Source organism: Humulus lupulus, chromosome 1 (genome assembly GCF_963169125.1).
Source record: "Humulus lupulus chromosome 1, drHumLupu1.1, whole genome shotgun sequence".
Taxonomy (NCBI): domain Eukaryota; kingdom Viridiplantae; phylum Streptophyta; class Magnoliopsida; order Rosales; family Cannabaceae; genus Humulus; species Humulus lupulus.
The window spans coordinates 194,866,975-194,889,466 of NC_084793.1; the positions used below are offsets into that span (position 1 = coordinate 194,866,975).

General features: G+C 40.8%; 1 protein-coding gene across 1 annotated transcript; it reads right to left on the minus strand.

The window, feature by feature from the left end:
- Positions 1–18,572: 18,572 nt before the first annotated feature.
- Positions 18,573–19,758, minus strand: LOC133826127 (proline-rich receptor-like protein kinase PERK8). Its single transcript, XM_062258789.1, has 3 exons — positions 19,638–19,758; positions 19,073–19,377; positions 18,573–18,860 (listed from the first exon to the last, which is right to left on the minus strand). The coding sequence occupies exons 1-3, from the start codon at positions 19,756–19,758 to the stop codon at positions 18,573–18,575; spliced, it is 714 nt and encodes a 237-aa protein (XP_062114773.1).
- Between the last annotated feature and the right edge of the window lie 2,734 nt (positions 19,759–22,492).

The window sequence follows — 22,492 nt, forward strand, 5'->3', positions numbered from 1 at the left end:
TCGATTTGGCACCTTGCCATGAAATTCCCAACTGACGTAAGGGTAGGATGCGTGTTGGGAAACCAACGAGAAGCGAGGGAATGCTATAATTCCTCGATTACTAAAGCAAAGAGAGGTGGATCGAGGGAAGTTGCTGAAAAAGAGCTGCAATTGGTTGATGAAATACAAGCCCAATCAGGTGAGCGCGTCACTAAATAGGGTGTTGCCTAAAGTGAGGATAGGGACTTAGATCCTCACTTTGGGGATTTTGATGAAGAAGTAGGACCAATCGAGGACCTCAAAAAGGTCCAACTCGATGAGGCAGATCCGACCAGAGTTGTGAAAGTCGGTAAAAATTTAGAGACAACAATAAAGCAAAAGCTGGTGGAATTTTTGAAGAAAAACAAGGAATTATTTGCCTAGTCGCATAAAGACATGATTGGAATTGACCCAGCAGTTATCAGCCATGTCCTGAACATAGATAAAAACTTTCCACCAGTGCAACAAAAAAGAAGGTTGCTCGACAAAGACAGATCGAAGGCTCTAAAAGACGAAGTCGAGAAGCTAAAGGATAATGGATTCATCAAGGTAGCATTTTATCCATCTTGGGTCTCTAATCCCGTACTAGTACCTAAGCCAAATGGAAAATGGAGAATATGCATGGATTTCACAGACCCTAATAAAGCCTGCCCAAAAGATTATTTCTCTCTCCCAAGGATCAACCAGCTGGTCGATGCCACTTCAGGGCATGAGATCCTATCATTCATGGATGCATACTCTGGGTACAATCAGATTAGTATGCACCTACCTGATGAGGATCACACTAGCTTTCGGACTAATACAGGGCTTTACTGTTACAAAGTAATGCCCTTCGGTTTGAAAAATGCTGGTGCGACTTACCAACGATTAGTCAATCACATGTTCAAAGAACTGATCGGTACAAACATGGAAGTATATGTTGATGACATGCTGGTTAAGTCAAAAGGCAAAAGAACACATAGGGGAACTGCAAGAGTGCTTCAACATCTTGAACAAATATCAGATGAAACTGAATCCCCTCAAGTGTTCCTTCGGAGTTGGATGAGGGAAATTTTTTGGTTTTATAGTGAACTCGCGAGGTATTGAAGCTAATCCCGAAAAGATCAAGGCCCTGGTCGATATGAAATCGCCAACAAAGATAAAAGATGTTCAAAGCTTAACTGGGAGGATTGCCGCTCTAAGTAGATTTATCTCCAAATCGACAGACAAGTGCGTCCCATTTTTTAATCTACTTAGGGGCAATAAGAAATTTTAGTGGACGGAGGAGTGCGAGCAGGCTTTCTATGTTAGGAGTATGTCCTAACTGCATGTAAAAGACATTTATTATTTCGATGAATAAATAAATACAATGGTTTATTATTGTTATATTTAGATTATTAAATTATTGTTTGAATAATTTTGTAAATATCAGAAAAATTCCATATTCATTATTGAGGATGTGATCTTGTATTAGTACGAGAGAATTAAGATCACATGAATGAATAAAAATAGTCAACAACAACGAATTGAAGTTATGGAATTCTTTAATTGGGGTTGTAAGTACGGTTTGTTGAGTATCATGTTGATACAAATAATCTAGATTCGGATTATTGATGTGGTAAGACATCTCGGTAAAGGTGCTTTATATATTATGATTATACATGACATGGACCGATATGAATAAAAGTCTTTATCCAAAAACCATTTAATAATAAAGACTTGTAATTCATATCATAACTGATGATCATTTATAGATCAACCTAAATCCTGAGTGATCATGAACTCCTCTTCATGTTTATTAAATCTTTTGATTCATTCGTTAAGGTCTCTTCATAGAATGAGGCTAATGACTTTTGTTTTGGAGATTTAGTATCACGGATGGCTGGGATCATATATCAACAATACGGAATCTAATCTTTCCTAACTGATCGTATATTAGTTCCCTTAAGGGTTAATTTTAGAACTGAATGATTTTGAGCTCAAATCTATAATTAGATTATAGATTAATTATTCACTAGTGAATTAATGGTACTTAAGGAATAAGAAGTAAATTAGAAAGGTAAAATGGTAATTATTTCATTCTAATTTATGAACTAATTAATTAGAGGGTTGAACTATTGTAAGATGGTTATATCAATGGACGACTTAAAATAAGATTTCTATAAAAGTATATCTATAACATAAAGAGTCCATAGTGGAGAAATATCATAATTAATAAATTAACTATTATAATTAAAGAGTTTAATTATTTAGTTTCAATTTATTGGAGCTTAATGTTATAGGTCCATGGTCCCCGAAATGGCTCAAACAAACACTGACAAAGATAAATACAAAAATGGGCAAAAGGACTTTTTTTATAAGTAAAATATTTTTCTATGCACTAAACATAATTATTGTATAATTATGTGTAATTAATTAATTGAGAATGAATTAATTATTTGATTTAACAAAAATATAATTAATTTATTTTTGGGATTTTTTGGTATTTAAATAACAAGAAAATTGGGAAAAGTCACGTGCCTTCCTTGGCATGTTGTAACGCCCTGGATAACCAAGACTGTTGCACTATGTGTTTGAAATAGTGTGAGACTTTCTAATCAAGTCATTTTAAATAAAAACGTGAATCTAGAGACATAAACAGGTTAGGTTTAAAATAATTTGGTTATAAACGAATAACTTTCATTAAAATAAATGTTTGGCACATGGGATCCCAAATCAGGGTTTAAATAACATAATTACAGAATTTCCAAATCTTATAAATAATCAAGCCACTCTAATGGAAAAATACACGTTTTAGGTTTCCGTCCCTATACAATCCCTTGACCGTGGCGGCCGAGCAGCTGACAATGTACACCTCGCCCCAGAGCTCTCCAACCCATGGTCAAGTCATCAAACCCTTGCCTTACCTACACCACGTAGCACCCATGAGCCAAGGCCCAGCAAGAAAACTATAACATCATAACATAATCAATATCGATAATCAAATAGATCACAGAGCATTACCAAATGATTTACAAGACATTAATTAATTAACCAGCAAGCCATAGCATTCACTTAATCAAGGACATCAGTCAATAACTAATGATCTAGTCTCCAGATATTCAACATATCATATACATCAAATTAACAACAGTATACATGTCAAACAACAACTAGGGTCGACGCCCTTAGGCCGCACCCTCTATTTAATCCACTGTCTATGACTCACTTAGGCCAAGCCCAGTGTTCAACCCACTAACTCCGACCCACTTAAACCGAGCTTAGTGATTATTAAGCTGTCCTCAGCTGCTAGTGGCTGAGCCGCACCCTGTGCCCAAGTATTGATTCCGGCACTCTTAGGTCGTTTATCACATGTCCCCATGGCATAACACCACCTCATGACATTCATACAATTATATGGAGCCCTTAGTCCCAACATATTCACATGGTTAATCACAATCATATAACAGTCCATATGAATATAGGGAGGTGTTTGTTTAAAAAAAAACTCAAACTTTTAAGACACACATAGTTTTTAGGACTCGCAACGCGAGTCCTAAAAAACCCCAGTTTTTTAAAATTCAAAATTTTATGATACACATAAGTTTTTAGGACTCGCAACACGAGTCCTAAAAAGTCCAGGAGGTGTTTGTTTAAAAAAAAAAAACTCAAACTTTTAGGACACACATAGTTTTTAGGACTCGCTCCGCGAGTCCTAAAACAAATTCTTTAAGGATTCGCTAAAAGGTCCAGGAGACTTTTTTAGGACTCGCATTTATGTGAGTGTCCTAAAAAGGGGTTTTTGTAGTAGTGCAACTCTTACCTCAATCCTGGTTGAACTCCTTAGCTAAATACTAACTTATTCTTCCAAAACTTCTTCTCAATTCATTGAACTTCCAGTTGAATTTCCTTAAGTTCCAATGGTTCCTTGAGAGAGAACTGAATGAGCTTAGAGGAGAGGGAAAAGAGTCAATTTAGGTGTTTCTATCTATTTCCTTCTTTATGTTTGTCTTACTTAGGTTACTTAAGTTAATCCCAAAACTCGGGGTACCAAAAACATCCCTGAGGGAAAAATGGTAAAATTCCCTGGTATTCTCACCTAGGCTTCCTAACCTCAAATATATCTCCAATTATTTATTTTCATAACTCAATAACCCAAATCAATGTCCATTACCCAAAATACCCCTTGACTCGCCCCGAGTCAGGTATCGGGTCTCGTTGTGACTTTCCCGCTACTTGCTCCCTAGGATTGCCTCGTGTCGAATGCTACAAACATAAATATATCCACATAATAATGTGGTCACAACAGTTTATCACATTTATGCCCTAACGAGCCAAAATTACCATTATGCCCTTACAGAGTAAACAGGCCCTGCATGCTTATCTAATACTCCTAAACATGCACTCCACATATCCATATAATCATAGGATCATGAATATCACATAATCATGCATTTTCACCATTAATTCACATATCTTCCAATTATGCCCTCCTAACACACTAATCAAGGGCCTTAAGCCTTATTAGTAATTTTGGGTCGTTACACATGTGGTACACGTGTAGCACAGTGCACCGTCACTGTGCTACACACACAAGAAGCTTCTAGAAGTTTCTTTGTTCCACAATTTTAGTTATTTAAATATTAAATAAATAATGAGATATTGTAATATGATTAAAATATTATTATTTAAAAAAAATTTGATAACTAATTAGTTATTTTCAAATTGTTTAAAATAACTAATATTTTATTTTTAATATATTGAATATATTAAATATAGGAGATCAGTTTTTCAAAGCGATACTTTTTCAGTGATAGAAAATATATCGTGAAATCTCCCTGACAGAAATAGAACAGTCATACAAGCATAGGTCACTGTTCTTCAAAATTTAGGTCCAAACTTTATCAGATCTCATGTGTTGAGAACATCTGATAAATAAATTTTGCCTATTATTTTGTATAGTGAGCCCACACTCGTTCTTTGAGTGTTGAGAATATTTTGAAAGATCCTGGTGTGGAATCTCAAGGATTTTTTCCGTAGAAAAAGATAGCAGCAAGGAAGGACTTGAGGTAATTTTCTATTCTTATCTTTGATTCAATATATATATATATATATGTATGTGAAGAAGTAGATCTAGAAATCTTGAGGGGTAAAATTAACAATTTTGATTGTTGTTCCGTTGCGTATAATCTCTTATTTGATCTATAAAAACCAACAAATGGTGTCAGGGCCATATTTACATATATATATATTGAATCTGTGTGGGTTTAGTTTTATGCATTTATTTATTTTTGATTAATGAGTGGATGGCTTAATACGATTAAATGCATGGGAATGTTGAATTGTTAATTGTATGGTGTTTTTGGGTTAGGATTTGTTTATGATTAGATCATTGTGTAAGCCATAAAGGGGCATAGGATTTATGTAATTTTATTTGGTTTTTGACACCATAAAATTGTAATTTCGATCACACAATGTCAAAACATAGTCTAGGATTCAGAATTCAGCCACCGTTCTTCCAAGGCCACCCTCCGAGCCGCTGCCGGGGACGTCGTACGGATAGGTCTGTATGTAGCCGTACAAAATGGCCCCAACAGCATTTTTTGATGCCACGTGTTCCCGTCTTACTGGTCCATAATTTTTTTTATTTTTCATAAATTAATCTGTTATTTTTAAAAAAAAATTAAAATGTTAAATATCGTATTTATTAGAAATTTGATATTTAAATAATATGATAATTTTGTTATCCTAACAACCTTTTTTTTAATATATTATTTAAAAATTTAATTTTTCTAAATAACAGATTTCAATTAAAAAAATTTCAGTTTTTTAATTAAATGTTGTTTTTATTAAAAAGGAAAATAAAATAATGATTATTTAAAAGTTTTGTTTTAATTAATCAAGATAATTAGAAATTTATTTTCTTATTATTATTATTCTGGACCAACGACACATATCCTACCGAAAGTAAAGTAAAGAAGCCCGATGGAGATCAAGGCAGTTTTATTTTATTTTATTTTAATTTTATAAAGAGGTTGTAAAATTAGAAATACTCAAAAGCACCCGGTTCAACATTTATTGTTTATTTATTTAAATAATTGTTTTCATGTGATTGATAACTGTTTATGCATTTTGGGTCATACCTAAAAAACCCACACAGTTATTATCATGCATCTCATTGGTAGAAACATGATTATTAGGATTGTTTAATATGTTTATATGAGTTGTTTTGCGAAACCAATTGCATATAAATTGCTTAGTTTTATTCTTTGAAAACTTGGTAAAATATCACACTAGTTTTAAGTCTTTATGACTTAATTTCTTTAAACCAACTTTATTTTAAAATTGTTTTTTAGTAAAGTTTCGCATGAACATAATTGGTAATTTAAAATTGGATATGGACCTAGAAACTCACTTTATTTCCAATTTTAATTGTAACGCCCTAGATAGCCAAGACCGTTACACTGTGTGTTTATAAAAGTGCAAGACTTGCTAACCAAGTCATTTAGTTGTAAAACGTGTTACTGAAACTATAGTTGAACTAGGGTTAAAAGATTTCGGTCACAAAAGTTACACTTCATATAATCAAATATTTTGAACATGGGATCCCATTAGTAATAACGTTTAAATGACAGTTTACAAATTTTCAAGATAAAAGCACAGCTACTAGCCACTCTAAGGGCAAAACAAACATTTAGGCTTCTCCCGTCCTGTACTACTCCTCGGCCGTGGCGGCCGATCAGCTGACTATGTACATTCAGCCTCAAAGCTCTCCCACTTAGGACTATTCCACGTTGCCCTTGCCTTTACCTGCACCACGTAGCACCCGTGAGCCAAGGCCCAGCAAGAAAACACAATAACAGAGCATAATCGTCAATTAAAACAATCAAATAACTCATACAGTATAATCATATACTCAACAATCCAAATATTCACATACTCAGGTATTCAGCATACCAAGTTCATCATTTCACATTAATAACAAATTCACATATAATATTCAGGGTCAATTCCCTTAGGTCTCACCCCCTATTTATCCCACTGACTTCGGCCCCCTTAAACCGAGCTCAGTGAATATCAAGCTGTCCTCAGCTACCAGTGGCCGAGCCGTGCCCTGTGCGCAAATATTGAGAAATTCGACCTTAGGCTATCCTCCACACTTCCCTAGCTTTCCCTCCTCAAAACCTCAGCCTTAATTCCCCAGAATTCCCATCAAAACTCAGTTCAGAAATCCAGTTGAACACCAAAACCAAAACTGAAGAAAACCTTGAGAACTTACCTTAATTGGAGTAGTAACCTCTGCTATTCCTCAATCTTAATCAAGGTCCCTAACACCAAGCTTTAACCCAAGCTCTCCCTGAGTTATAGCTCCAGAAGATCCTTAAGAAATGAAGAAGAATGGCCAACTGAGTGAGAGAAAAGGGTTAGCTCTAGGTGTTCTGTTTTTCTTTCTTTCCTCATTTTCCTTTTGTCTCTTTCCTTCCTTCCTTTCAACTTCCACTATACTCTAAACATTCCACTAAGCCATAATGGCAGAAATGACTCTTATCCCTTATAAACCAAATGACCATTCCACTAAGCCATAAAGGCATAAATGACTCTTATCTAAGGCTTGTTATGTGTGCGGGGTGGTGGGACACCTCAAGAAGGACTGCCCAACAGTGAAGAAGGGAGATGCAGGGAAGGTGGATAGCTTAACTCCAGCTCGAGTGTTCACCCTTATGCAGGCGGAGGCCGAGGCTAGTCCCTCGATAGTGACAGGTCAGCTTTCTAGCGCTGGCTCTCCTTTTACTATATTGATTGACTCGGGTGCTACACATTCGTTTGTTTCTAGTAAGGTAATTGATAGACTGTGTAGACCTAGTGAGTATTATACTTCGGGGCTTGGGACTATTTTGCCTACAAGAGAACTGGTAGTTTCTAGGAGGTGGATTAGAGCACTGCCAGTGATGGTTAATGGTAGGGAATTGTCAGTAGACTTGATTGAGTTGAGTATGGAGGATTTTGATATGATTTTAGACATGGATTGGCTGGTTAGATATGGAGCTACTATTGACTGGAGGAAGAAGATGGTGACCTTTGAGCCAGAGGGCGAGAATCCCTTTGTCTTTGTGGGAGTGGTGCATGGACCCCGCATACCCATGATATCAACGTTGAGAGCTAGGGACCTATTACAGGGAGGATGTATAGGTTTTCTGGCTAGTGTGTTAGATACCACTAGGGTTTTGCTAACAAGACCGAAGGAGACCAGATTGGTTTACGAGTTCTTGGATGTGTTTCGTGAGGACTTACTTGGATTGCCGCTGCGTAGGGAGATTCAGTTTGTTATTGAGTTAGCATCGGGGACAAATCCAGTGTCGAGGGCACCATATAGAATGGCACCGACAAAACTGAAGGAATTGAAGATACAGCTACAGGAGCTTCTGGATTTGGGGTTCATCAGGCCTAGTTACTCACCATGGGGCGCTCCAGTTTTTTTTGTGAAGAAGAAGGATGGGACATTGAGGATGTGTATCGACTACCAGGAATTGAACAAGTTAACTATCAAGAATAAGTATCCCCTACCAATGATTGATGACTTGTTTGATCAGCTGCAGGGTAAGACGGTGTTCTCGAAGATTGATCTTCGATTTGGTTATCACCGGCTGAGGATCAAGGATGAGGACATACCGAAGATGGCCTTCCGAACGAGGTATGGGCACCATGAGTTTCTGGTCATGTCGTTTGGTTTGACCAATGCCCCAGCAGCCTTTATGGATTTAATGAACCGGGTGTTTAAGGATTTTCTGGATCAATTTGTTATTGTCTTCATCGATTACATCTTAGTATACTCCAGTTCAGAGGTAGAGCACGAGTGTCATCTTCAACAGGTTTTGCAAAGATTGAGGGAGCATCAGTTGTACGCCAAGTTTAAGAAATGTGAATTTTGGCTACCAGAAATGACATTCCTTGGGCATATTGTTGGTGCAGATGGGATTAAGGTGGATCCATCTAAGGTGGAGGCAGTTAGGGATTGGTCGAGGGCAAGGAATGCCTCAGAGGTGCGAAGTTTTCTTGGTCTGGCAGGTTACTACAGACGGTTTATGGAAGGCTTCTCGAAGTTAGCGGCACCAATGACAAAATTGACACGGAAGAATTTGAAGTTTATTTGGTCAGAAAAGTGTGAGAACAATTTCCAAGAGTTTAACCGACGACTTATTAGCGCGCCTGTGTTGAGTCTTCCTTTGGGGGAAGGGAAGTTTGTTGTCTACTGTGATGCGTCGAGGTTGGGTTTAGGCTCTGTGTTGATGCAGAACAAGAAAGGATTTGCTTATGCATCATGGCAGCTGAAGGAGTATGAGCAGCGGTATCCTACCCATGATTTGTAGTTAGCAGCAGTGGTATTCGCACTGAAGGTTTGGTGGCATTATCTATATGGGGAGAAGTGTGAGATATACATCGATCACAAGAGTCTGAAGTATTTCTTCACCCAGAAGGACCTGAACATGAGGCAGAGACGTTCTTTAACATCCGGGGAAAGCCAATGTAGTGGCAGATGCATTGAGCCGGAGAGGCCCAGGTCAGTTATATAGTTCCCCCCAGATCTCGAGAGAGTTAGCTGATGAGATGGTGAGAGCGGGGATAGAGTTGGTGGTGGGCCGATTGGCCAATATTACTCTGCAGTTGACCCTGCTAGAGCAGATTAAAGAAGGGCAATTGGTAGACGCTCAGTTACAGGAGGTTAGAGAAAATGTCTTAGCAGGAGTAGCTAAGGACTATGCTATTTCTGAGGTTGGTTTGCTTCGGTATCCGGGCCAGATTTGCGTTCTAGCTGATGAAGGGATTAGACAAGAGATATTGGATGAGTCACATACGACGCCGTACTCACTTCATCCGGGTACCACGAAGATGTGCCAGGATCTACGGACGTCATATTGGTGGTCCGTGATGAAGAAGGATGTGGTGGAGTACGTAGCCAGATGTTTAACCTGTCAGCAGGTGAAGGCTGAGCATCAGCAACTAGCGGGGTTGCTTCAGCCTTTGGGTATTCTCGAGTGCAAATGGGAGGATAACGATGGATTTTGTGGGAGGTTTACCCAGAACAGTAGGGCTCCATGATTCGGTGTGGGTGATAGTGGACAGATACACCAAGTCAGCCCATTTTCTTCCGGTGAGGTCGACATATATAGTGGATCAGTATGCAAATTTATATGTGAGGGAGATCATATGTCTCCATGGGTTTACTAAGTCTATAGTGTCAGACCGGGATCCTATCTTTACCTCTAAGTTTTGGGGTAGTTTGTAGAAGGCTATGGGAACTCAGTTGAATTTCAGCATAGCCTTCCATCCTCAGACTGATGGACAGTCTAAGAGGACGATTCAGGTACTGGAGGATATGCTTCAAGCATGTGTGATTGACTTCGAGGGATCTTGGAGTAAGTATCTTCCATTGATTGAGTTTTCATATAACAATAGTTATCACTCAACGATTGGAGTGGCTCCTTACGAGATGCTATATGGGAGGAAATGTAGATCACCCATTCATTGGGATGAAATGGGTGAGAGAAATTATTTGGGGCCGGATATGGTTCAGAAGAAGAATGAAGTTATAGAAAAGATCCGAGCTAGGATGCTCGCCTCATAGAGCAGACAGAAAAGCTACGCTGATCCCAAGCGTAGGGACGTGGAGTTCCAGGTTGGGGACCACGTATTTCTCGAGTATCACCATTGCGAGGGGTGAGGAGGTTTTGAAGGAAGGGCAAGCTAAGCCCTAGGTTCATCGGACCTTTTGAGATCCTAAAAAGGATCGGTCAGGTGGCTTACAGGTTAGCCTTGCCACCGTCGTTGTCAGGAGTCCATGACGTATTCCATGTTTCTATGCTCCGGAAGTATGTCTCAGATGCGACACATGTGTTGAGGTATGAAGACTTGGAATTGCAGACAGATTTAGCTTATGAGGAGCAACCGGTTTAGATTTTGGATCAGAAGGATAAAGTACTACGGAATAAGACAATTCCTCTAGTTAAAGTGCTGTGGAGGAATAGTAGGGTCGAAGAGGCGACCTGGGAGCTTGAATCAGCGATGCGGGATCGGTATCCTGAATTATTCAGGTAAATTTCGAGGACGAAATTCTCATTAGGAGGGGATAGTTGTAACAACCCAAATTTACTAATAGGGCTTAAGGGCCTTGATTAGTGTGCTGGGAGGGTATAACTGGATTATATGTGATTTAATGATTAAAAGAATGTATATGATTACTTGGATATCTGTGATGCATGACTATGTGTATTAGTATGCATGTAGGCCCTGATTTGGTTAGAAAGGCATATTTGTAATTTTGGCCCGCCGAGGGCATAGATGTAAATAAATGTGATAAATTGTTGAGACCACATTATTATGTGGATATATTTGTAGCTTGTGACTCGAGGCGATCCTAGTGAGCAGTTCAATGAAAAAGTCACAGCGGGGATTTATACCTGGCTCGGGGCGAGCCTAGGGGTATTTTTGGAAATTTAGGAAATATATTGGAGTCTATATTGATATTGATGAATATATTGGTGATTATTTAGGTGTGGGGAAATAAGCGGTAATTATTAGAGACATTCGAGGAATTAGCGGGAATTGGGTGTAATGACCAAAATGCCCTTAGAATGATTTAATGGCTTAGGATTTATGGGAGGGAAAATTGGTCATTTGAGTTAAAAGCAGAGATAAGTATTATTTTGCTTTATTGCCTTAGTGGAATGTGTAGAAGGCAGTGGAAGTCTAAAAGAAGGATTGAGACAAAAAGGAAAAGAAAAGAAGGAGAAAAGAAAGAAGGGAAAAATAAGGCACTATTCTCTTATGCGGTTTGGGCTTTTCTTCACCAATTTTTCTAGAATTTGGAGCTAAAATTCAGAGAAGGCTTAGGCTAAGACTCAGCACTAGGATCCTTGATTTGGCTTGACAAACTGGCAGAGGTTATTCATCCATTTGAGGTAAGGTTTTGAGGTTGCTATTCAGTTCTTGGTTTTTGGTGTTGAACTGGTTTCTAAGCTGAGTTTCTATGGGAATTCTAGGGGATTAAGCCTAAGGATTTGAGGAGGTGAAGGTTAAGGAAGTGTGAAAGATATCCTAAGTCGAATTCATCCATCAAAGCTAAGAAATTCTAGCTTTAAGTTCTGTGATTTCTGTTGTTCTGTTGAGTTTTGAGCTTCAAGCTCAACCATGGTGATTTCTTATTGTTGGGGTGCATGTGATTGAATTTCATATGGTTAGGTCATTTGGGGTGAGTTGGAGATGTTGATAGGTGTTGACGGTGAGAACTCGTCAACTAAGTTGAGTTGGAAGAAATTATCAAGTTAGGATCGTCGATAAAAAAGCTATAGAAATCCAAGCAATAACTCCAGAATTATGACAGAATAACAATGGAGAAATCAATCAATCTTTCATTAACTCTCAAGCCTTTGCTACAGTAAAAAATTCCAACCCCCTCTCAGGTGGTGTTAGAGTTCATTTTATAGTAGGCTCTAATGGCCTTAGGTACATGGTGGTCCAGGAGACCAAGTGGTACATAAGTACTATGTCAGGGGAGTGGCTTCAGAGGCTGTGGTCGTACATCCAGTACAGGAGCAGGTGTCAGGAGGATGTCTCCACTACTTGTCTGTACCTATGTCTGATGAGTGGTGGTAGGCATAGTGGCGCAGGTGGTAGTGGTGTCAACTCTGACCCTTGGCCGTAGACGTACGGGCCATAACTCTTATCCCAGCAGTCCCACTGATACCGGTGTCCGTACTCAGTACTAGGTCATACAAGTATGTCCCATTCGACTCGTACTGGAGCCTCTAAGGATAGGGGTCTCAAGGTGTAAGGAATGGGACCCTTGGTGCATGGCTCCACTCACGTGGCCACTAGATGACGTAGCTCTCATTCCTTCGCGAGGCCCCCTTGGAAGGCTTATTGATGGCGCGACTCTCTTGGCTGTTCACGAGGCCGAGTGTGCTGCGGATGTGACCCCCATGAGGCCATGGGCGAGGCCACCACGGGGCCTAGATGGCGAGGCCACTCCGTGGGCATAGGCGAGGCCACCACGGGGCCTAGATGGCGAGGCCACTCCGTGGGCATGGGCGAGGCCACCACGGGGCCTAGATGGCGAGGCCACTCCGTGGGCATGGGCGAGGCCACCACGGGGCCTAGATGGCGAGGCCACTTTGTGGGCATGGGCGAGGCCACCACGGGGCCTAGATGGCGAGGCCACTCCGTGGGCATGGGCGAGGCCACCACGAGGCCTAGATGGCGAGGCCACTCCGTGGGCATGGGCGAGGCCACCACGGGGCCTAGATGGGGAGGCCACTCCGTGGGCATGGGCGAGGCCACCACGGGGCCTAGACGACGCGTGCCCATATTTGCGAGGTCACCTGGTGTGTGCGGGCGTGGCCGAGCGAGGCCACCGGGTGTGCGCGGGCGTGGCCGAGCGAGGCCACCTGGTGCGCGGGCGTGGCCGAGCGAGGCCACCTGGTGTGCGGGAGTGGCCTAGCGAAGCCAATGGTGTCCGTGCCTGACTGGCCGAGCGAGGTCGTTGGCGTCTCGCGTCCGGGTGGCCGAGCGTGGTAGAGCGAGGCCATGGCTTCTATGTCGTGGAAATGGGGGCTTCATGGCATTGATCTCATATTTTCCCTTAATGAGATTTTGAGCATCAACAATAGGCTTGTTTTGGGGTATGGTTGAGGTTTAATGGAGTTTTGGAGAGTTTTGGCTCGAGGAAGTTCGAAGGGGAAAATCTGAGTCTTGGCTGTGCTTTGACTAGCGCTGTAGCGCTAGCCTTAGGGCGCTACAGCACTAGGCTTGGGTGCTTGGGGCGTTTTTGGCTCTGTTTGTAGCACTATATACCCTCTTTATGGTGCTGTAGAGCTACCCTGTTTCCAGAAGAAGGTTTTTGGGATATTTCTTAGGATTTTTGCTCGGGGGCTCGGGGTTTTATTCCACTACACCGTTTGGTGGAATTAGCGCTTCTCGAGGGCTCGGGATTGGTTCCGAGGTTAGGTTTTGGGATTGAAGTTTGGTAATGGTTCTAACTTGTGACCGTGACTAGGTGTACGCTAGGGCTCGGAAGGGATCGTGCTTGAAGGGTGTCACCATTGATCAAAGCTACTGGAATTCAAAGGTAAGAAAACTGCACCAAGTTATGTGATTGTGTTGGGACTAAGAGCTCCCTATATATGTATGATGTCATAGATGGTATTATCCCATGGGACATGTAATAAACGGCCTAAGGGTGTCGTAAATAATATTTGCGCACGGGGCAGGGCTCGGCCACTGGTAGCTGAGGACAGCTTGATATTCACTGAGCTCGATTTAAGTGGGCTTGAGTCAGTGGGATAATTAGAGGGTGCAGCCTAAGGGCGTTGACCCTGGTTATCATTTGCGAATTGGTTATTAGTATCAAATGATGAACTTGGTGTGCTGAATACTTGATTAATGTGAATATTTGGAATGTTGAGTATATGATTATACTGCATGAGTTATCTGGTTGTTTGTTTGATGATTATGTTCTGTTAATGTGTTTTCTTGTTGTGCCTTGGCTCACGGGTGCTACGTGGTGCAGGTAAAGGCAAGGGAAAAGTAGACCAGTCCTGAGATGGAGAGCTTTCAAGCTGAATATACATAGTCAACTGATCGGCCGCCACGGTCGAGGAGCAGTACAGGACGGGGAAAGCCCAAATGTCTGTTTTGCCCTTAGAGTGGCTAGTAACTGTACTTTTATCCTGAAATTTTGTAAAGTGTCTTTTAATGCTACTACTTTTGGGATCCCATGTAAAAATGTTTGATTATAAGAAATGAAACTTTTGAGACCAAAATCTTTTAACCCTAGTTCAACTGTAGCTTTTGTAACACGTTTCTAACTAAATGACTTGATTAGTAAGTCTTGCACATTTGTAAACACACAGTGTAACGGTCTTGGCTATCTAGGGCATTACATATTAAATATAGGAGATCAGTTTTTCAGAGCGATACTTTTTCAGTGATAGAAAATATATCGTGAAATCTCCCTAACAGAAATAGAACAGTGATACAAGCATAGGTCACTGTTCTTCAAAACTTAGGTCCAAACTTTATCAGATCTCATATGTTGAGAACATCTGATAAATAGATTTTGCCTATTATTTTGTATAGCGAGCCCACACTCGTTCTTTGAGTTTTGAGAAAGATCCTGGTGTGGAATCTCAAGGATTTTTGCCGTAGAAAAAGATAGCAGCAAGGAAGGACTTGAGGTAATTTTCTATTCATATCTTCGATTCAATATATATATGTATGTGAAGAAGTAGATCTAGAAATCTTGTGGGGTTAAATTAAAAATTTTGATTGTTGTTTCGCTGCGTATAATCTCTTATTTGATCTATAAAAACCAACATTCCAGGCCTTAAAGTCTCATATGTCGCAGCCACCAATCCTATCTAAGCCAGTTGAAAAAGAAACTTTGTTCATCTATTTGGCGGTCATAGAATGTGCTGCTAGTGCTGTCTTGGTAAGAGAGTAGGAAAATGTGCAAAAAGTTGAATATTATATAAGCAAAAGGCTAATAGGAGCAGAACTGTGGTATCCGCCCATTGAAAAATTAGCCTATTGCTTAATCTTAGCCTCTAGAAAGTTGTGGCCATACTTTCAAGCTCACCCCGTCACAGTGCTAACCAACCAGCCCCTACAGCAAGTTCTGCAGAAACCAGAGGCCGCTGGTTGATTATTAAAATGGGCAGTTGAGCTTGGGCAGTTTGAAATTTTTTACTCACCATGAGCAGCAGTAAAAGGACAAGCTCTAGCAGAATTTGTCGCAAAGCTCACTGGGCTTCGAGACAATGAACGAACACAAGAGCCTAAGCCTCAAAGCCAAACTCCCTCTTGGAAGTTGTTTACAAACAACTCTTCTAATGAACACCATGCTAGAGCCAGAGTAATTTTAGTGACACCTGAAGGACATCGATTCCACTGCGCAATCAGATTCGATTTCACAGCGTCTAATAATGAAGCTGAATATGAAGTGTTGGTCGCAGGTTTACGATTAGCAGGGGCAAGAACATAAAGTCACTTGAAATTTATAGTGATTCTCAGTTGGTGGTTAATTAGTTTACTGGAGAATATCAAGTCAGGGGTCTGAAGATGGTTGTTTATTTGAACAAAGCAAAGGATTTGTTGGTGCAGTTTGAAAGATATACTCTCCAGCAAGTACCTCACGACCAGAACTCAAACGCTGATTCTTTGGCTAAATTAGCAATTGCAAAGGATGCTAACACCCTAAATATAGTGCCTATTGAGTTGCTGTTTTCACCAAGCATCAAAGCAGAAGAAATGTCTCTGGTAATTCAGGCAGCAGATATGTGGATGGCACCTTTCATTGAGTACTTGGCGCACGGAGTATTGCCGACGAACAGAAACAAATCAAGAGCCCTCCAGAGGCAGTCTGCTCGGTTTATCCTGGTCGACAGAGTTCTATACCGAAGGGGGTACTTAATGCCACTCCTAAGGTGTATCTCAAAAGAAAAGGTCAAATAACTAATGCGAGAATTCCATGAAGTTATGCGGGGATCACGCTGGGGGGCAGATTTTATCAAAGAAGATCCCAAGGCGAGGATACTTCTGGCCAATGAAGATTCTGTGGATTTTGTTCGAAAATGCGACAAGTGTTAGAGATTCTCGAAGATACCACGAGCATCCCCTAATGAACTAAAGTAGATGCAAAGCCCGTGGCCATTCACAGTGTGGGGAATAGATTTGATTGGGTCTTTGCCCACAGGAAAAGGAAATGTCAAATATGTCATGGTGGCTATTGATTACTTCACGAAGTAGGCCGAAGCTGAGCCCCTTGCAACCATAACGACAAAGAAAGTGCTGGATTTCGTGGTCAAGAACATAGTGTGTCAATATCGATTGCCAAGAAAAATTGTCTCAGACAATGGCACGCGGTTCAATAGTGATCTGGTCATGGATTTTTGTGAAAGGCATGGGATTATCAAAAGCTTTTCTTCAGTAGCTCATCTGCGGGCAAACAACCAAGTTGAGGCTGTCAACAAGACACTAAATGATACTTTGAAGAAAAGGCTTGAAGAAGCAAAGAGGGCCTGGCCAGAACAGTTGCCTGAAGTCCTCTGGTCGTACATAACGTCACATCGAACAGCAACATGTCATACTCCATTTTCCTTGGCTTATGGATATGAGGCTATGTTGCCTGTTGAATTAGATCCGCCATCACATCGATGAATGGCATATGATCAAGACACTAATAGCCAGTTATTAATGGAATCTTTGGATTTGGTCGATGAAAGGCGTGAGCAAGCCCAACTCCGAGTAGCAGCTTACCAGCAAAAGGTCGCCTGGTATTTCAACTCTAAAGTACGTGCAAGAAAATTTAATGTAGGAGATCTGGTACTAAGAAGAGTTTTCCTTAACACCCGCGATCAAGTTTCTGGAGTACTTGAACCTAACTAGGAAGGACCATATCAAGTCGAAGAAGTCTTACATCTAGGCACTTATAAACTTGCTCGCTTAAATGGAGATCTCATTCTTCGCTATTTGAATGGAGAACACCTGCGCAAGTACTATCAATAAACAATTATTCTTAAAGAATTGGCTTGTATTAATTTTACTTTTTACAAGTTTATGAACAAGGGTTAGTCAATCATTTGACTAATCGCTTATAAGTGTAAGATCATATTTTGATCACTCGTACAAACATGATTGTCCATTTATTACGAGAAATAAAAGGGACTGTGCGCAGCCAGTTAATCTTGCCAACTATTGTATTTATTACAAGTATTTGCTCATTACGTGTGTTGTTTTGCTGTATTATCATTTTAAATCTCTATTACAAGCAGAAATATTCAAACAGGTCTTGGACAAGGCAAGTGACCGAGGACCTAAAGCTCCTCAATCACTTGGGGGGCATATAAGGTATCTAAGAAGCAAAGCATATCGGTAAATGGTAAGTATATGTAAACACGCGAGAAAATAAGGGAAAGCATATTATGCTACTTAGAGTATTTTTCAAAATTTTGTTAAATCAAACCAAAGTGCTATGTTAAGTTCAGTCATGCGAACAGATGTTACAATAAAATGAAAATATTATAATATCAGAGGAGAAATCCTTTACACCGCGAGCAGTTACTGCTCGGATGTAATTGTCTGTTAAAAGGAAAAGCTGCCCGTGCAGCAATAATAATATAAGTTCTCTTGACAACACGAACCGTAGTTCGTGTGTCTTAAACTATAAGTTAAATTTAAATAAAAACAGATAAATTTATGAAGCGGTCGGAGGATCCTGTTGAGGCTTTTATGGCTGCTGGTCGACTGTGACCCTAGCATCTTCGTTGGCACCCTCAATGCCTGGTTCTAGAGAGATCTCTAGAGACCCTTGAGCCTTCTCCTCCTCTAGGCGAGCAGCGCACCTCGCCAGCTCAGCCTACCTTATATGATATGGTAGGTAAGAAAAGTTAGCCTTGGGGTTGCATTTCCAAAACATATAGAAGCATTGAAACGCCGCTCCCTCGTATTTCTTGAGGTTGCAGGCGTTCGCCTCCTCAAGATTAGTCGTCTCCTTGCAGCTTATCTCCAACTCCGTTTGGATTTGGTGGCTTCCTTATAGTTGATCAACGATGCCTCCTTGTACAACTCTTTAGAGCAGTACTCTTAGTAATTGATGCTTCTTTCTTCTTCAGCTCCTCCTCGAGTGCGACAAGTTTGGCCTCAGCTATTTCCAACGCCTCAGCATGCTTCGCCTCAACCTCCTTGAGCTGCTCGGTGTGCTTAGCCTCGATTGTTTTGAGATGCTCGACATGATTTTCCTCAACCATGCTGAGCTGATCGTTAACTCTCTTTTCGAACTGAGCAACCAGTGCTCTCGAGCTCCACCAACCAGAGCTCATGGTGAGAACTCCCTACGACCAGAAAAAGATAAAACTGTTAGTAAGAATAAATTGACAAGATAAATTAGTAAAGCACGATAAGAATGACGACTCACGCTAAGCATTTCATTCAGCGCACGGTTGAAGATCTGGTCAACCTCCATAGATTCAGTCTCGTGAAAGGCCTCTCAGCTGCGTCGGTGTTTTGTTGGCCTTGTCAACCTATCCTTGGCTGAGTTGAGGACCGCATTCGTAAGAGCTTCTCCTGGAGCTTTTTCTGGATGACCAGAAGGTGTCTGGTCAGTGGAAACTGGAGGAGTTATGTTAGCAGGAGCTGCAGGAGGAGTCTGGTCGACTGGAGCTGGTGGATTTTGATTAACAGGAGTTGAGGGAGGAGTCGTCTCTTTGGTAGGAGTTGGTGCTGGAGGGTCTTCCATTCGAGCCCTCTTTGCAGAAAGGTCGCTGCAGCCCTCCCCAGGATGGCACTGACTAGATTTTTTGTTGCTCGCAGGATTGGTGTACAGGTCGAAGGCTTTCTTGGCAGGCATGCCTGCAAGGAAGGTAACATACAAACAGTCAGGCAATATAATTATAGGTGCTTGCTAAATCAAAGAAATGAGAGCAAAGAAATTATAAATAAAATACCCGAGCTACAACTATTGGTCGCTACATTATTTACTGTACTACTGCTACACTCACTCTTTGGCTTGAAGAAATCTAAATTTAAATTAGGCGTGTATTTAAAGTTGTCGTCCCCATCAAATAAATGATAGAGAATAGGCAAACTGTCTAAGAGTGAGAAGTCAGTACCGTTCTCATTCAAAGACTCTAGAGTAGGCTTGGGATGCTCAGAAGCCTTCTGCTTTCCCTTTCCTAGTGGAGCAGGGGTAGCAGCTGTTCGCGGGGTGCTGGAAGGTTCCCTGATAGTCATTTTCGTTGTCCTCGTCCTTGAAGGCTATGATACATCTTGGTGCTGCTTGGGAACTTCTCCACCATTAGCACTCTCCGAAGTTGTTTCCCTCGCATCCTGGTGAGGGACCAAAAGGCCAACCAGCCTTAGATTATTCTTCATGACAAGCTTTTTGATGCTTTTTTCTATATCAGTCATGCTGGCCAAGGAAGCTGCTCGTATCTCCATCTCTGGAGTAGGAGCTGGTCGGCGCCACAGACCTGAAGAACACTAGAGTTCTAAGGAACGTGTAGAAAAGCTAAAGGAAATTAAGCGACCAGTGAATAAAATAATTTACCTCCTTCAGCGAAGGGCAGATTGTTGGTGACCAGGTCTGGTGTTAAAAAGTACTCCTGGAAATACTTTCCCACGTTGGACTTGTGGGTGATCTCACTCAGGAAAGTACGAGCAGATTCCTAGTGGTAAAAGTGGAAGAACCCCGTGTTGTTATGATTGGGGTTGGACTTGAGATCAAACAAATAATTGATCTCGTGTGGCGTAAGAACGGGCCACTTCTTATGGTTGTACAGGATATAGAGAGCAGAGAGCACTCTATATCTGTTTCAGGTGATTTGGAAGGGGGCAACCTCGAAATAGTTGGCCACCCCCTGGAAAAATGGATGAAGAGGCAAGGTTGCCCCAGCCTCAATGTGATATCTCGACCAGGCGTTGAAGGCACCCCCAGGCAGGTTTGCCCGCTGGTCGATGGTAGGCTTGATTAGGGTTATCCCAGGAAGTCCGTACTTCTTAAGATAATTCCCTACCATCCTAGCTGTGATATTGCTAGGAGGTACCACCTACCACTCGACCTCTGGTCCAAGGGCGTCCCAAGGTTGAGCCTTTGTTTGAATTCCTGGCTGAGGAGTGTTTTCAGTTTGTGGGCTGGTCGAAGGATTTTCAGCCCGAGGAGTAGGCTGTTCGGCAGGAGGAGTGGTTGTTTTCTTTCTCTTTTGAGCAATGGATTTTACTCGATCCATGTTTGTTGGACTGGTCGAAGGTTTATTTAAAGGGTTATGAGAAAAAGGAATTTCTGGGATTAGCAGTGAAGGCTGTTCTTGATCTTCGAGTAACTGCGCGAGCAAGTCGTCGTCGATCAGCCTCACACCTCCCCATGGGTCGTGCATGAAAATCTGCGAACAGAGAAGGGGAGATGAGAATCTACGGCCAAAAGACCAAGAAAGTGGAAAAGTTGGAATAACGTTGCTCGTGTATAAAAGTTAAGCTTTTATACGACCAGAAGCATTCTAACAGAAACACTAAAGTCTATGCGAACAATTTGGAAAATGGATTAGAGAACGGAAGTGAAAAGTTTTTCAGGAAAAACTTTTCGACTCCGAAAGGGAGGGAAAAACCCAGTTTTTTCTACATACTTAAAAGTCGAATTTTTACTTCGATTTTATGCCCTAAATCAATAATCCTAACTCCCAAGCTAATTATTGGGCCTCCTATAGTGCTTATTCCTTATCTTATTGTGCTCATATCTACATACCCATTTACCCCAAAACGATTTTTCCAAGAACATGCAAGAACTTAAAGGCCGAAACAGATATGGCATTTCAGCGACTGAAAAATTCGAGAAACTTACTTGAATAAAGATTGGAGCAAATTTCCAAGACGCTAAATCAAGTGGCTGGGTAGAAATTCCATGAATTGTCAAGATCGTCTAAGTTTCTGGGTTTTTTACGCTCTGTTCTTCAGTGTTCTTGAGGAGAAAGTAAAAAGTAAAAAATTATTTTGAAGGGTTATTTATATTGGTCGAAGTGCAGTTACCGAGGTGATGGTGAGAGGTTATTTTTCGAGGCATGGGAAAACGTGATAGCCGTCCAACACATTTTTGGGAAACTGCAGTGATATGATTGGTTGCCTTTTTTCGAGAAGGCATGGATGGCTCTGACAGATTTGACAAGGCCTACGAAAAATCGGTTCTCTAAGTTTACTTTATGCTGGTCGCTGTAAAATAAACTTGGGGGGCAAATGTTTACCCAAAAAACGACCTCTGATGACATGGCAGGCACATGGCGACTTTAAGTGGATGCATCCTGATCGGCCCTCAACCGGAAAGTCATTGATTTACAAGCATCACGCTTATGTGCGACTAGCCTGGTCGCATACTTTCACTTACTTTCTTTTGGATGTGTAATCTTGTAATATTTGCATTAATTGTAATTTCTTTTATTACTTAGATACGCAAGTGTTAATGGTAAGTGAGGCCCATCAGCCCATGTAATCTTCTTGAGCCTATAAATAAGAATGAAAGGGCTCAAGGAAATGGACTTTTTTTATCTCTGAATCCGGAGAGAAAGTTATAGTGTGATTATTCACCGAAGTTGTAATTCTCCCAAAGCTTGTGAGACTCGTGAACCTTAATTCATTGATCACAATATTGAGACTCTACATCAATAAGAACACTAAGTGGATATAGGTTATCAACATCCAATTGGAGCCGAACCACTATAAATCGTTTGTGTTATTTACTTTTCCATTTAATTTTTCTTCTTGATTTCATCTCTTCATATCGCTTATCTGACTCCGTGTCGTTGACTAATTTAAGGGTCAACAATTTTTATTTTAAAATCAATTTTATTTATTTTTTGTTTTAAAATCTATTTTTAATTATTTTATAAATTCATTAATTAAAAAACCCGAGGATATTTTAGTCATATTAAAAAATTGTTGGACCAAAATTGAGCTCAGGGTATAATTTTGTTACATTTTG